General features: G+C 36.0%; 4 protein-coding genes across 5 annotated transcripts; 2 read left to right on the top strand and 2 right to left on the bottom strand.

The window, feature by feature from the left end:
- Positions 1-113: 113 nt before the first annotated feature.
- LOC147552148 (protein VASCULATURE COMPLEXITY AND CONNECTIVITY-like) lies at positions 114-1,770 on the bottom strand. The gene is made up of 3 exons (XM_086672137.1): positions 1,421-1,770; positions 986-1,191; positions 114-609 (listed from the first exon to the last, which is right to left on the bottom strand). Exons 1-3 carry the CDS (start codon positions 1,517-1,519, stop codon positions 411-413), a joined length of 504 nt encoding a protein of 167 aa, XP_086528263.1. The 5' UTR covers positions 1,520-1,770; the 3' UTR covers positions 114-410.
- Positions 1,521-5,823, bottom strand: LOC147552147 (NAD(P)-binding Rossmann-fold superfamily protein). 2 transcript variants are annotated; one of them, XM_086672136.1, is made up of 7 exons: positions 5,510-5,755; positions 3,608-3,793; positions 3,207-3,424; positions 2,931-3,090; positions 2,386-2,596; positions 2,170-2,294; positions 1,521-1,589 (listed from the first exon to the last, which is right to left on the bottom strand). In XM_086672136.1, coding segments are annotated over exons 1-7 (1,044 nt in total). In that variant the 5' UTR covers positions 5,652-5,755; the 3' UTR covers positions 1,521-1,587. The 2 variants fall into 2 exon arrangements, with proteins under 2 accessions (XP_086528262.1, XP_086528261.1); XM_086672135.1 differs by lacking the exon at positions 1,521-1,589 and having other exon boundaries at positions 1,897-2,294; positions 5,510-5,823.
- A 2,822-nt stretch (positions 5,824-8,645) lies between these two features.
- LOC147552146 (chitin-inducible gibberellin-responsive protein 1-like) lies at positions 8,646-11,279 on the top strand. The gene is made up of 2 exons (XM_086672129.1): positions 8,646-8,751; positions 9,132-11,279. Exon 2 carries the CDS (start codon positions 9,229-9,231, stop codon positions 10,978-10,980), a length of 1,752 nt encoding a protein of 583 aa, XP_086528255.1. The 5' UTR covers positions 8,646-8,751; positions 9,132-9,228; the 3' UTR covers positions 10,981-11,279.
- On the top strand, positions 8,672-14,451 carry LOC147552145 (Pentatricopeptide repeat (PPR) superfamily protein). Its single transcript, XM_086672130.1, has 7 exons — positions 8,672-8,751; positions 11,802-11,933; positions 12,039-12,112; positions 12,215-12,314; positions 12,814-12,957; positions 13,253-13,465; positions 13,980-14,451. The coding sequence occupies exons 2-7, from the start codon at positions 11,841-11,843 to the stop codon at positions 14,211-14,213; spliced, it is 858 nt and encodes a 285-aa protein (XP_086528256.1). The 5' UTR covers positions 8,672-8,751; positions 11,802-11,840; the 3' UTR covers positions 14,214-14,451.
- Positions 14,452-14,486: the final 35 nt, after the last annotated feature.

The following is a 14,486-nucleotide window of genomic DNA, read 5'->3' as shown; positions in this document are numbered from 1 at the left end:
AAGTCTTCCTTCAGTTCAATTCTTTATTTTATTGATCTGGTCTCAGTTTTTTTTTTCGCAAGGAGAAAAAGATCACTTCACTTCTAAAATCTGAATACAGATAAACAGTCAAATATATAATAATTTGAATTTCATAGACTTCCAATTTACAGAAAATGCTACTAACATTTGAACAGAAAAAAAAAATCTTAAGGACGAATTGAATCTAAAAATGAAACAACCAAAGCGAAATCATCATTATTTCCCGATAAACAAGAAAAAATATATTAAAATCCAATCTCAAGAAGTAAGTATTTAGATATAAATATAAGTGCAATCAATGAAGATATAGTGAATAAATTTGGAAACTTCTGTTTCGGAAAAGAAAAGACACAAGGGATGTACTTTCTTCTATCGAATTCAATCTGTTGTTACTGAGGAAGTGACTGCGATTTCTCATAAGCAGCATTAAAAGCAACGTAATAAGAGACAGAAACTAGTCCGTGAATGAAACATGATATCCCTCCGACTGAAAGGAATTTGTGGTGTGATAATCCACACGACGCTCTTGATTTCAAATTTGACATTGCTCCAATCATTAATGTCGAAAACCCAAGAGCCAATAAAATCCTGTGCATTTTCAACACTTATTAGATAATGCTTAATTTCATGAAAATGATTCCTTATGAATTAGGTAAAAAGTAAAAAAAAAATATTCCTATCCTAGTTTCAGATTCTGAATATTGACCCATAGGTTGAAACATCTTTTTTTTTTGAATTGGTAAGCGTGTGCCTCGAACCCTTGACCTCTAAGTTGGAAGACTTACCTCTTACCACTTGAGCCAAGGGTTGTTGGCAGGTTGAAACATCTTAACCCTATTATCATTGAACTTTTTTAACCTAGTGTGGTATGACCATATCATGAAGAAAACATATATACAGAGATTGAATTTAAACTCTAGAAATCATCGTAGGTAGATAATGAAAGCCATGAAAGAATAGATACCAAGAAAGAATGGAGCAAGCAGCAGCCAACTTCTTGTAAGCAGAAGATCTATCTAACTCGGCCTTTGAGCAAATACAAACACACCCACCAAGTAAAACACCTATCACATGTGCTAGGGCTAGAATAAGAGCAGCTGCTAACCCTAGTCTGTAAGCTTCCCTGCTTGGCTCTCTACAGTCAAATATCCATACCTTTTGATGTCTCACCTGTTCATCATATCATTATCATGTCAAACATAGACATATATAAATTATGTCTTATATAATTTATGAGTGCTTGGTAAAGAATGTAGTAGTATTTTTTCATCCGTGTTTAGGCTTCTTTCCGACGGCCCATAATGTGTTATTACAGATGACTTTAGGGTAGTTTCCGAGCACTTATTTCATTCTTATGATGGGTCGACGTCATATTATGCATTCTTATGGTCATACTTACCTTGTTTTGAGCAACTTCTGCTTGGAGTCCAAGTATTCCAGCAACTATATCCAAACACACAATGAAGAAACAAATAAATGCAGCAATTGCTTTTCCCATTCCAACCCACTTGCTTCTTTCTCTCTGTCTCTCTCTAAAAGTAGGTAGAAACTTAGATGGCGAAGGAGTTCTGTAGAAAAAGAGTAGAGGGATATAATGTGCATAGGGATTATAGAACTAATATACTAGTATTGTTCTTTTTTGTTTTGTGAGGGAAGGAATAAGTGCTTTTAGAGATAGATAGATAGATGAAGTGGGGAAGAGGATGAGAATAAAGTTGTTAACTAGGGAGAGAAATGATAGAGAGGAAAATAAGAGAGATTAAATGAGCTAGCTTTTATGAAGAACTAATTAGCTAGCTCTGTCATAGAATTGAAGAAAAGCTTCTTTCATATCTTTGCTTTTTCTGCTCTTTATTCTTCTATCTTAATTCTTGATTCTTTTCATAGGAGACAAGAAAAGTAGCATATTAAATTAAAAAGAAAAGTAAGGGGTCAATACAGATAGTCCCGTGAGCAAGTAAATAACATAAATATCTAGGGCATCTTGTTAGACGTCCACAAACTTAATAGACCTAAAGTAATGTTTTAACTGCATAAAAAATGTCAGCTTTTGACTTTAAATTCAAATTAATCAAGTAAAGCGAAACCGGCAAAGGGAATATAACTACGAAATCGGATGGGGGTGACAAAGGAATCCATGCTCCTTACAACAATCAATACTCTGCTTGATTATTTCGACCAATCCATACTTATATTTGAAACCCAAATCAGTTAACTTCTTAGAAGAAATCTCAGGAGGAATTGAACCACTCTGATTATGTTCATCACTAGACCTGAAAAACAAAGAAGGGTTGACATGAAGAACTACTAAAGAGGTAGCATACCAATTCTATGAAGTAAATTTCAAAATCAAGATCTGATTACCTTTGTAGTTTAAAATGTTGGTTTTGGAGAGTGAGATGAGCTTCTAACTGAAACATAGAACAACTTTGACTTGAGCAAACATATCGACCTTTAGCCGAAGCTTCTTCCATTAAAAATATATGTGCATTACATATATCTTCAATATGAACTACCGAAATCGAGCCCATACGTTTATGAACTGCCGACAATATGGGGTATAGTTCAGGATCACCTGTATGAGCAGATTAAATTGTATTAGTCAAAAAATCGAAACGCTGTATACATTATTATGAGAATAGTTTCACGTGAACATAGAAAAATCTTAGGACCAACAATGTAATATATAGGGTATCTCCACTTAGGTATCATCAAAACTAGGCTCACACGTGATACGCCCAGAGGCAAAAATGGTATATGTCACCCAACAAGAAGACGTATAATAGACTAAAAGCAGGCCACGTGTGGGTATAATGTGAGAATAGTCCCACGTGAACAAAAAGGTTAATTGAATTTGACTTTGATGTTCAATCACAAACTCAATAATTGTTGGAGGTTGTATATATGACCTGTGATCGGCGATAAGAGAACTCGAACACTTGCTGGAATTGTAGAAGTAAGAAATGGGCCGGCCACCGTGGATGATATAACAGCAACAAGATCAATCTCTTTCTCATTTGCAAATTGAAATGCCACTTCCTCTGATATTAGCTTCGAAAGTACGTAAACCTGTAACTTATGATGAAAATATTAGCACTAAGAAAAGGTAGAGAGCTTGTGAATTCAAATCCACTATATGAAAAACAATGTGAATGGTTTTGTGCAATGAAGAAAGTAAAGCTTACCCATCCACTTGCTTTGGTAGTCAAGACATGAGGAATTGGAGTTTGGCAAGAATCATCAACAGTTGATCTCCATCTTCCTTTGTTGTCTTTGGCAGTTATTGTACTAATGGAAGATGTATAAACTACCCTTCTTACTGTTTCAGCTTTTAAGCATGATTTAAGAAGGTTTAAGGTTCCTTTAATGGCCGGTTGGCGAATATTTGAGTCGATATAATTCTCTTCAAAACATAAATGAAATTAGTATTAAGATTGTTAGACACAGCATCAAGTAAGCACCCTTTAGAGATAATAATAACGCCTGGCTCTCTGTATCGAAAATGTGATTATAACGAGCCGAGCTACATTATGAATATTGTGACTGACTCAATAGTTATAATAGATCATGAAAGTAACATAGTTACCTATATTATCTTGATCTAATGATAAGTGAACATTGAATTCCATGGAAGCTGCAACATGAAAAACTCCATGGCACCCTTTTACGGCCTCATCGAAGCTTCCTTCCTCCTGTAAATCAGCTTTGAATATCTTTAACCTGCCATCTTCATATCCACCCCAACGTGACATTGCTAGACTTGATATTTTCTCTGATATCCGACATTTAAATTGATTAGTGACTGGTCATTATGTTTTTCATATTCGGGCTGAAATGGTACCTAGATTTTTGCCTTCTCCTACAAAAGTAACAGTTTTCTTAAGATGTGACTTAATCTTTTCATTTGTGGAAAATGTTCGATGGGTAGGATATGATCAATATGAAAAGTTTAATCTTACTTGAAAAAGATGGAAGAAAATATTCATGATTTAAGCGAAGAGAGACTTTCCGAGTAAGAATATATGGAATAACATCATTCCTCCGAAGATCTCTTTTGTTCTATGGGCTTTGTATCTCCAAGCTCTTCCTACTCTTGATACTCTTAAGCGAAGAGGTTTCATCTTCCCAAATAGGTGTGCTCTTTGTAACCATGAAGAAGAGACTCTTGATCATTTGTTCTTTTCGTGTTCCTTCTCAAATCAGATCTGGAACTCGCTTACCCCATCTTTTATCAAGCTCTCAAATTCGTCAAATCGTTTCAAGGACTTAATCGACTCAAATACTCTCCCAAAGCCGCTTGATAGGAAAAAATTCTTGAGATATGGAATCCCTTATGCTATAATTTGGAGCTTATGGGAAGAGAGAAACACAAGGATCTTCGAAGAAAAATGTAAATCGGTAGAAAATCTTATAATTTCGATCAAAGCTCTCCTTTTTTACTGGTCTACAAACCAAGAATGGAAGTCCACCACCACCTTTTCAGAATTAGTTTTTAGCTGGGATGCTCTAATTAGCATGTAATCTTTTTCTTTTTTTCTTGTTTTCTTGTTTTCTCTTTGTAGTTGCAACCTTTGCAATTAATGAAATCTATTTTACCGTCTTCAAAAAAAAAATATTCATGATTTAACGTGTATAATATACATGTTAGGACCAAATATAGGATGATCTAAAAATATCTGTCATGGTTCAGCCATGTTGGGACAGACAAGGCTAAAAGGTCAGTCCTGTCTTAGAAGGCACCAAAGATAGGATGACCTAATGGAGGACTTTCTGCTTTCCTAGTTTTTTATTTTCCTAAGTTTTTAATAGTTTCAGAATTTTGAATGTTTTCTAGTAGTTTTCAAATTTTGGTTCTTTTCTTAATCTTTAGAATTTTCTATATTTATTTTAGAGTTTTTAGTATTTTTATACTTCTATTATTTTAGAGTTTCAAGTTTATAAATAGACTTTTTATCGTCATTGTTAAGAGAGCTTAGTTTATTGAATAAAATTTAGTTAGATTTAATCGATCAGAAAGGAGTGATTTCTGCTACATCAAAATTCTAATACGATGGTGATGACTATGATGATGGTGGTAAAAGTGACGGTGGTGATGATACTAATGTTGACCATGATGATGATAATGATGATGATGATGATGACGGTAATGACGATGGAGGTGATGATGGAAGTGATAATGGAGGTGATGACGACAAAGACGGTGGTGGTGATGCTGACGATGACGGTGGTGGTGATGACGATGATGATGATGAGGAAGAGGAGTGATGATGGAAGTGATGATGGAAGTGATAATGGAGGTGATGACGACAAAGACGGTGGTGGTGATGCTGACGATGACGGTGGTGGTGATGACGATGATGATGATGAGGAAGAGGAGGAGTGATGATGGAAGTGATAATGGAGGTGATGACGACAACGACGGTGGTGGTGATGACGATGATGATGATGATGAGGAAGAGGAGGAGAAGGAGGAGGAGTATAAACGTACCTGGATCTCTAACAGTGGCATGAACAAAATAACCTCTTTGAAGGAGAGAATAGACAAGCCATGACCCTATATAACCACTTGCTCCTGTTACACAATAACACAAGTCCCTCCTGCTCTTGCTATTATTCATCACACTAATCATGGATTCATCTCTCTATCTAGTTTTTTTTTTTTTTTTTTTTGATGAAACTCTCCTATTATCTCTCCAAAATCAAAATAAACAAGTCTACCTACTCTTCTTCTAGCTGTTAGAGAGAGAGAGAGAGAGAGAGGGAATCCTCATAATTAGGCACTCTTAATTGCTCTCTATCATTAAACAATCAATGTTTTATTTAATCAATTAATACAACAACACACTCTTAAGATGATGATAAAGTACATGACGTGTCACTATAATCTTTAAAATGTTTTGTTATTTTCTCATGTTTGACTTGTCTTGTTCTTTGTGGTGAAAAATATTTATTAATGGAGGTAAACACAAGTTTAAAGGAGATTTTCTATTTCCTTATTTAGGGTTCAATTTAAAAGATGGAGTAACTTTTTTATTTTTGAATTAGAAATCTTAAGACTTAAATTAGGACTGATTATTGAATATCAATCTTTAAATTGATTGAATATCCAGCTTTCCATTTTAAATGTCAAATAATATTTTTACATTTACCAGTGAAGTATTCTCCAATACCTTGTCTATGAAAAAACATATTATTTTGATTTAGAGAAATTTATAAAAACCCAATTATTTTCTCATCCAAAAGAACAAGTTAGTCCAAAGATATCTTTAGGTAGATAGGTAGGTTTAGCCCAAAGAAATATAGGCCTAGTCCAAAAAGTACACTAGCAATGATTTAGTTCATAAATTAAGTAGTAAAGTACCCTATCTACCCAAGTGTATAAACATAAATAGTTGTAGGACGACGTAGATCAGTCTTCTTGACTGTTAGTGATAACCACAAAACCTTTTTATTATTTTATTTTTCGAGAAATTAAATTTCTTTAAATTTTTGAGTTATCAAAAGAGAGATAATAATCTCAATTAGATATTAGATTCTAGTATGATTGAATCGAGTTGTCTATTGCCCAATAAGATACTCATAAAAATTTACCTTAAAGCGAATCCCACTTTGAAGCCAAATAAAGAGAGTTTTATCTCTCAATTCTTATAAGTAACTATAATCATTTTTTCCTTTATCGCTAGTGATGTGGGACACAAAAATTGATAACAATATATTTTTTTATATTTATATCTTAATTTCACATTGCAAACTCTTCGAGATAAAAGAGATCTAGAGCTTTGTAAATAAAAGAACATGAGTATTGGTCTAATAATCCACATAAGTTCAAGTAGGCAACTTACATACTAAACTTATTAGTTAAATCATTATTATTATATACAATTGAAATTCCAAGGCGAATTATATAGTATCAATCAATTGGGCTTCTTTGTCAGACTCAGACAGAAGACTGAGGACATTTGTGAACACATCGAACTGGGGCCCTTAGTTGACAGACAGAAGGCTGGGGCGTTTGTAAACACATCGAACTGGGCCCTTTAGTTGACAGACAGAAGGCTGGGGCGTTTGTGGACACATCGAACTTGGGCTGTTAGTGGACAGATTGGAGTAGTGGTATTTTCTCACCCTTATTTGGGACTTTGTGCTGCAGACACATTGACCATGGTCAAAGTCAAGATTAAACACTCCCAAAAAAAAATGTCAAGATTAAACAGGAGACTGTGATTGATTCAAGTTCCCACATACTGGGACGTGATTCCGGCAGAGGATTTGTATTTCGTGACAAACACCTCTGTCACTGTCGCCATGTGTATAACTACAAAATCTAGCTGACATCACCAGCTCATCACCACAAAGGTACCTCAATCTGACCCATCTGGTCAAGGATTACGCGTTTACTTGGTCAAAGTCGTTAGAACCACAAATCATCACATCTTTCACATTTTAATTTCTGTGCCAAATCTTTATAATTTGACTCTCCTTATGATAAGTCTTATACTAATTGAATTCTAATATAAAAACCTAAACATATAGAAGAGCTAGCAACTTTCTACTACTGCTATACATAAAATAAATCCAAGAAGATGGCCAGTGGTTGATAAAAGAATTTGGTCATTCTTTTATGACAAGTCTTGGCTCCAAATGGGTTCATTAAGGAGGGATAGTGACCATCTGAAAGGAACTATCTTAGAAAAAAAAAGACTTCTTTTTCTGAGGATTTTCATAATGGTCATATTTGAACCCTAGTTTCTCCAATAGAGAAACGTAAATAGTTACACTAAATCATCGATGATAGTGGATTCCACACAACTACTCGGTATTCAGAAATTTTATTTGTGCTTTTCCGTTTATAATTATTATTTTACGATACACCACTTGTTTAATGATGTGAAAGGCAAAGGAATAGATGCCCTTCCACATTTCCACTTTCCATAAAGAGTTGATTCTTTACTGTACATCAATTTGTGATCTAAGTGTCTGTTTTGATCTCTAGTTGTGTATGATTTCTCTCTTTGACCCTTAATATTTTTAACTTCGTTTTTCTCTACTAGTTTCTTCTTATTTTAAACTTCTTTTAGCATTCTTTTTCTGAAGCGCAAACCTTGAATGTAATCCCTACAACTTCTTGCCTTCATCGATTATCACGTTTACCAAAACCGACTCGATTAGGTGGCAATCTCAATCCTTGTGTAGTTGTGTATAATATTATCCACAATTTGGTTTTTAGTTGGTTCCATTTTAAGTGCTGATCAACTTAGAAAAAAAAACCCTGATTCCACCACTGCCAGATTAACTGGCTCCAGTACTACTTGGTGATTGCCACGTTAAGGGGCTAAAATGTGAATTGGTCATAAATCCATAGTTAAATAAGAATTAACCCATCATAAAACTGAACACTAACATGCGCCACCAAATGGAGTTCGGCGAAAGTGGAATTTGTGGTCGGTTGAAGTAATAAAGTGCCGTTATTCCTTTTAATGACGTAAGCTCATAAAAACAACGCGGTTATATTGACCGTTAACGACCAAACCATTTCCGTTAGTCACCTGTGTCGGCTTCCGTTAATCTTCCCCCTTCCCCCTCACTCGTTTCCCTTTGACCTATAAAATTAAATCTTCATTTCTTTTCCTTTCAGTTTTCCTACTAAAACCCTAGAAACAACTTAAAGAGGAGCAGAAGATATTAAAAGTAAAATTAGGTCTTTGAACTTCATCACCTCAGAATTTAGAGGTAAATTTGATCATAATTTATCATTTCTTTTATCAATTTGACCTCATTTGTGAAGTTATATTGAGTTGAATTTTTTTGCTTTGTGATTTACTCCTTCTGTTAATGGTTCTGTTTGATTTGTGATTTCTTAGTGCTTATCTATTTGTTGAGGGTTTTTTGTTGGCTTATATGGTGTATGTAAATAGGTAGTTTGGGGGATATTAAGTAGGTTGAGATAAAGGGTTTCCAGGTTTTTAGGGCAAAAAATGGATCTTTCTATTCTGCAAAATTTTCACTTTTCGTATCTGGGTTTTGGTAATTGTTAGGGCAATAGTTGAGCTTGTTTGAAAATCCATAAAAAGAATTCACTTTAAATGGAAAAATTTTGTGTGTAAATGCAGTTTTTGCTGGGCTTTTTGTGGAGAAACTTGTGATTACAGTTCTTAGGGGTTGATAAGGAGCGAAACAGGAAACCGGCTAGAAGCTTATAAGATTTAGATGTTCAAGTATAGGGCTACTGGTGTGAACTTATCGTCCGATTCATCTCATGACTCTACTCCTGTGATTTCCACTCCAATGATTTCCGAATGGATGAATGCACAAACGAAATTCGATTTTGGAAGCTCACCTAACTCGCCTCTTTCATCTCGATTGGACTGTGATAGTTTTACTACACTAAGTAACAACCAAGAGCAGTCTAGCTCCAATGAAAATATATCGGTTATTAGGCCTGCTTATAACCATACTTCCCACGCCAATATCTCTTTCCGTCAGATAAGCCCGTCCTATACCCATTTCGCCAACAGTCCACAACAATTTAGTTCCCCCATACAGTTGGATTTACAGGAAGCAAATGGTGCTGAGAGCATGAAACATGCACTGAGAGAAATCGAAACTGCTCTAATGAGTCCTGATATAGATGAAGATGAAGCGACTACTCTGGGTGGTGATTTTGATCGGAATACTTCGTCAGATAATTTAGGACAGATATCTAGGCAACTTAGTCATGGGTCGAATGAGATTCAACCTCCGTCTACTATTATTTCTAGGCATCAGAAATCTAGTCATGGATATAAGGCAGAGAAGCGTTATCGACTGACGGAGGAGCCGTATCAAGGAAGCCCGAAAGGGAACTTGAAGAAGTTGCTGTTTGAATGTGCAAGATCTCTAGCCGAAAACAGGATTGCTGATTTTGAGAAACTGGTTGAACAAGCCAGATCTGTTGTGTCAATTAGTGGAGAACCCATCCAAAGGTTAGGTGCTTACATGATAGAAGGTCTAGTGGCGAGAAAGGAGGTATCGGGCGCCAATATTTACCAGGCATTGAACTGTAGAGTGCCCGAAAGCAGTGAGTTGCTTTCATATATGCGTATTCTGTACGAAATCTGTCCATACATGAAGTTTGGTTATATGGCGGCCAATGGAGCTATAGCAGAAGCTTTCAGAAACGAGGACCGAGTTCACATAATAGACTTTCAAATAGGGCAGGGGACCCAGTGGATGACTCTGATACAAGCCCTAGCAGCAAGGCCCAGTGGTCCTCCACACGTGAGGATCACTGGGATCGACGATCCTGTCTCTAAGCATGCCCGTGGTGACGGTCTGGGAGCACTCGAGAGGCGATTAGCTGCAATGTCTGAGAAATTCAAGATCCCCCTCGAGTTCCATGCAGTGCCAGTATTCGCTCAGGATATCACTAGAGAGATGCTCAATGTGAGGCCTGGAGAAGCTTTGGCTGTGAACTTCCCCTTGCAGCTTCACCATACACCGGATGAGAGTGTTGATATCAACAATCCGAGAGATGGACTACTAAGGATGGTAAAATCTTTATCACCCAAAGTAACTACCCTGGTTGAACAAGAGTCCAACACGAACACAACCCCGTTCTTGACAAGGTTTCTGGAGGCATTAGATTTCTACTCCGCAATGTTCGAATCGATTGATGTAGCTCTACAGAGGGAGAAGAAAGAAAGGATCAATGTGGAACAACAATGTCTAGCAAGGGATATTGTAAATATAATAGCCTGTGAGGGAAGAGAAAGAGTAGAACGACACGAACTGCTAGGGAAATGGAAGTTAAGGTTTGAAATGGCGGGTTTTAAACCTTTTCCTCTGAGCACTCATGTCAACTCTGTTATAAGTACCCTACTCAAGAATTACTCTGATGACTACACCTTGGTAGAAAAGGATGGAGCGATGTTGCTCGGTTGGAAGAACAGAAACTTGATATCTGCATCGGCATGGCATTAGGGTAGAATGAGAGAGAAAAAGAAGTTGACCAAAAGATCGCATTTCTTACGTTTTGTTTCTTGTTGTTATTGTGCTGTAATTTATGTTTGGGAAGTAATGAATTTTCAGGGCAAATACCAAATCTTCTTCATGATCATGTAACAAGCAAATTGCTTTTACTCCGCACTAAAAAAATGCATATATACTGACTCAATTAGTTCAAAATTGCAGGTGCACATTTTACTAGCATATGCATTTTAATGTAGTCAGTGCTTTGTAAACCAACGTTGAATAATAATGTATTAAGAACTTCGAAGAAACTTAACCATTCAATGCAAAAGAATTGAGCTTTTTAGAGTTGTATAATCTTATTTATGTTTGTGATGATTTGTAGTTCGCCACTTTGAGGATCTGAGGTACTCTTGAATGTAACAAAAATGTGGATCAACCTCGTCGGGCGATGGTTGATTCATCCATTTAAATTGAATATCTCTATTTGTCTGTTTTCTTCGACCTTTTTTCTTCAAATCTATGTTTGTTCTAGTCTTCAATTTATGTTGGTTCTTCTAAAGCTCCTTGTTTATCTTCCAAATCTGTTTAGTGTGGTCTGACTATGACTTAACCCTGGATTGTAAAACCAAATATTCTTAAATGTGACCAGAGTGAGTCAGACCTGAAGTCAGATTTATCTGATTTAAAAACACAGAAAAGGAATCCTCCTTTGTGCACCACAAACCCTGTAATATAAATTTCTAGTGAACTGCTTTAACATCAAACAAACTCTGTTCTAATCTGACTGTTATCTAACAAACATAACCTTCTCTCTGATTTCTCTCAAGCAGAAAATCAATGCTCGAAAACAGATTTCTCCTCGGTTGAAGATGACTCAACTAAATCTAGGGTTAGGGTTTTCTTCTTTCAAAGGCTTTGTTATGCAAAAGCCCAAATTGCTCCCAGAATCATCAACAACAAAAGTAAGTAACCCAGTAATCATTTACTGTTCTATATGATTTCTACCAAATTCTTCAATTACATTGTATCAGTTAATTCTGTTTTTCTTCTTTTTTTGTTAATTGTAGGTAAAAAGTAGTATAAAGTGTTCATATTATAGGAATCGAGGACTAGTACCAGTGGTTCATAAGTCAGTAGATGAGTGAGTACCTAACTGTGATTTGCTAGTAAATTTGTGGGAAGAATCTGATTTTGATTCGGAATTGTTGAATCTTTGATTTTGGTTATTTACTTGTGTGAATAGAAAATCAAATAAGAAGAAATCAGGGAAAAAGGAGCACCATTTATGGATGAAAAGAGATTCAGCTGGTTCTGGGGTTAAAGCTCTTAATCTTGTTCATATTGTAAGTATTTCATTGTTATTCCAATTTGTTAACTTTGGGTAGCCCCTTTCTCTGTGCAATATAAACCAGCAGTGGATGTACTAATGAAGAGTTAGACATATATCAAAGATTAGTTGCATATTTAATCCCCAAATCTCTCAATTTGGGTGATAACTTATTCGATTCCATTTCTTCATTTGATGCCTTTTTGTTGTGTTTCACAAAGGGTTGTAGTTGCACTGAAACTCCATGACACTTTCCGTTTGTGGGACATGACAGTCGGCATCGAAATGGGTCACCAGCAACAGGCACAACCATGCTGCAGCTGTGTGGCAGGCCGTGCCTGGTGTGTTCGTGGTATGGCACACCATGTAAACAATTTGTGCCATGGTGGCATGTCCCATCATGACACCACTTATTTTTATATCATCCATCTCAATTCTCAAAGTAACAAATTCACAGTTTTGTAGAACAACTGTTATGAGAAATTTTCCCCTTTTTGTAAACCTTGAAATGACAGGTATCAAAACTTCCTAATGATAAAGAAGCAATATATGGAGCACTAGATAAATGGACAGCTTGGGAAGCAGAGTTCCCATTAATAGCAGCCGCTAAAGCTCTCACCATTATGCGACAGAGAAGTCAATGGTTACGCATAATTCAAGTATGATATCTTTCTTCTTAACTGTCATAACCTTATTAAACTTGTCTGATACATACGTAAATACTAAAAGGATAAACCAGATCTTCTTCCTTGTCGAATTTCAAATTTGTGTGCTAAATGTGTGGGACAACCAAGCGTGTGCACCGGGCTTAATGATTTCTGTTTTTATATTATGCTTTCTCTTTCCAGGTATGCCCAAGTTAAACCATTGATTTTAGGATCGAATACTGGATATATTAGCTTCTAGTTTGGTTTGTTTTATTGATTTTGTCGTAACCTGAATGATCCTTGTCAGGTTGCTAAGTGGATGTTAAGTAAAGGTCAAGGACTGACAATGGGGACATACGATACATTATTATTGGCATTTAATATGGATGGAAGAGTCGAAGAGGCTGAATCTTTATGGAACATGATTTTGCACACACATACACGCTCTATATCAAAGCGGCTGTTTTCTAGAATGATATCTATTTATCATCATCATCAAATGCCAAATAAGATAATAGAGGTAAACTCATCCATTTGTATTCTCCAATCCCAGGTACAATCGAAGAAAAGAAGTCTTAAGTCTGTAGCAGTCCAACTCAAAGCTTATTGGCCATGAGGATAGGCCCTGTATACTACTATTGTTGGTCATTGGAATTCTTTTCATCTATGTGGAGCTATTCTCACATGCCTCTTCACATGTGGCTTCCTCCGAGCCTAGTACGTGTCTTTTTATTGGTAACGAGGATCACATTTGTTGTCGGGCTCATCACATGTTGGCCTAGCTGAGACACCATATTAAGAATGGGGTTATCCATCTCAAAACTAAATGACAAGGGGGGAGGCTCTAAATGGAGTAGTATATTTTTAGTCATGGGTTTTCCCTTTGTCCACGGCCGACTCTCACAGGAAGATTTCAAGTACATTTTGGAATAAGTCTTTTGAAGTCATGTTAGTGATTTAGTTCTTGTTAAGACAATGAAAGGTGTACCAAGATCATGAGTGGTTCTATGTTTTTTTTTTTTGAACAAGTGCAGGTTTTCGCGGACATGGAAGAGTTGGGAATAAAACCAGATGAAGATACTGTTAGAAGAGTTGCACGAGCGTTTCGTGATCTGGGCGAAGAAGACAAGCATAAGTTGGTGCTCCAAAAATATCAATGTAAATGGAAGTATCTTCACTTCAATGGAGAGCGAGTTAAAGTCAGAAGAGATGTATGGAAAGTGGACAAACCTTCGTGTTCGAACCACAGGGAAACAAAAGTTTCTTAAAGGACAGGGGGGATATAAATGGGAAAATTGGCAGCACCATTCATAAAGATCAATTTTTTTATGTTTCTTTTGTTGTTGTTGTTACCTGGCCCCTCAAGGCTAATTGTTTATTTGATTTATCCCCTCAATAGTTGGTTCTTGAGTTTATCTCTTGAAATTACTATTTTTGTCAAAATACTAGAGCCATGTTTGGCGCAAGAGAATTGAAAAATAATTAATTAAATAATCTACGAATAAATAAGTCTCTATGAATCATATGCTTTACTAAAACAA

This window comes from Eschscholzia californica, unplaced genomic scaffold (assembly GCF_041429995.1).
Source record: "Eschscholzia californica isolate CP2 unplaced genomic scaffold, dmEscCali1.0.p SCAF_3, whole genome shotgun sequence".
Classification (NCBI taxonomy): Eukaryota; Viridiplantae; Streptophyta; class Magnoliopsida; order Ranunculales; family Papaveraceae; genus Eschscholzia; species Eschscholzia californica.
The sequence above is the reverse complement of the archived record's forward strand: the minus strand, read 5'-3'. Positions and strand labels throughout refer to the sequence as shown.

Coding starts and splice junctions, on each gene's coding strand:
- LOC147552146 (XM_086672129.1), top strand. CDS start 9,229: ATGTTCAAGTATAGGGCTACTGGTGTGAACTTATCGTCCGATTCATCT.
- LOC147552145 (XM_086672130.1), top strand. CDS start 11,841: ATGACTCAACTAAATCTAGGGTTAGGGTTTTCTTCTTTCAAAGGCTTT. Junction 12,315..12,813: donor CTCTTAATCTTGTTCATATT/GTAAGTATTTCA, acceptor TTGAAATGACAG/GTATCAAAACTTCCTAATGA. Junction 13,466..13,979: donor TGCCAAATAAGATAATAGAG/GTAAACTCATCC, acceptor GAACAAGTGCAG/GTTTTCGCGGACATGGAAGA.
- LOC147552148 (XM_086672137.1), bottom strand. CDS start 1,519: ATGGGAAAAGCAATTGCTGCATTTATTTGTTTCTTCATTGTGTGTTTG. Junction 1,192..1,420: donor CAGAAGTTGCTCAAAACAAG/GTAAGTATGACC, acceptor TATGATGAACAG/GTGAGACATCAAAAGGTATG. Junction 610..985: donor GCTTGCTCCATTCTTTCTTG/GTATCTATTCTT, acceptor GAAAATGCACAG/GATTTTATTGGCTCTTGGGT.
- LOC147552147 (XM_086672135.1), bottom strand. CDS start 5,651: ATGATTAGTGTGATGAATAATAGCAAGAGCAGGAGGGACTTGTGTTAT. Junction 3,425..3,607: donor ATTAGATCAAGATAATATAG/GTAACTATGTTA, acceptor TATGTTTTGAAG/AGAATTATATCGACTCAAAT. Junction 2,597..2,930: donor TCTCTTATCGCCGATCACAG/GTCATATATACA, acceptor CTGCTCATACAG/GTGATCCTGAACTATACCCC.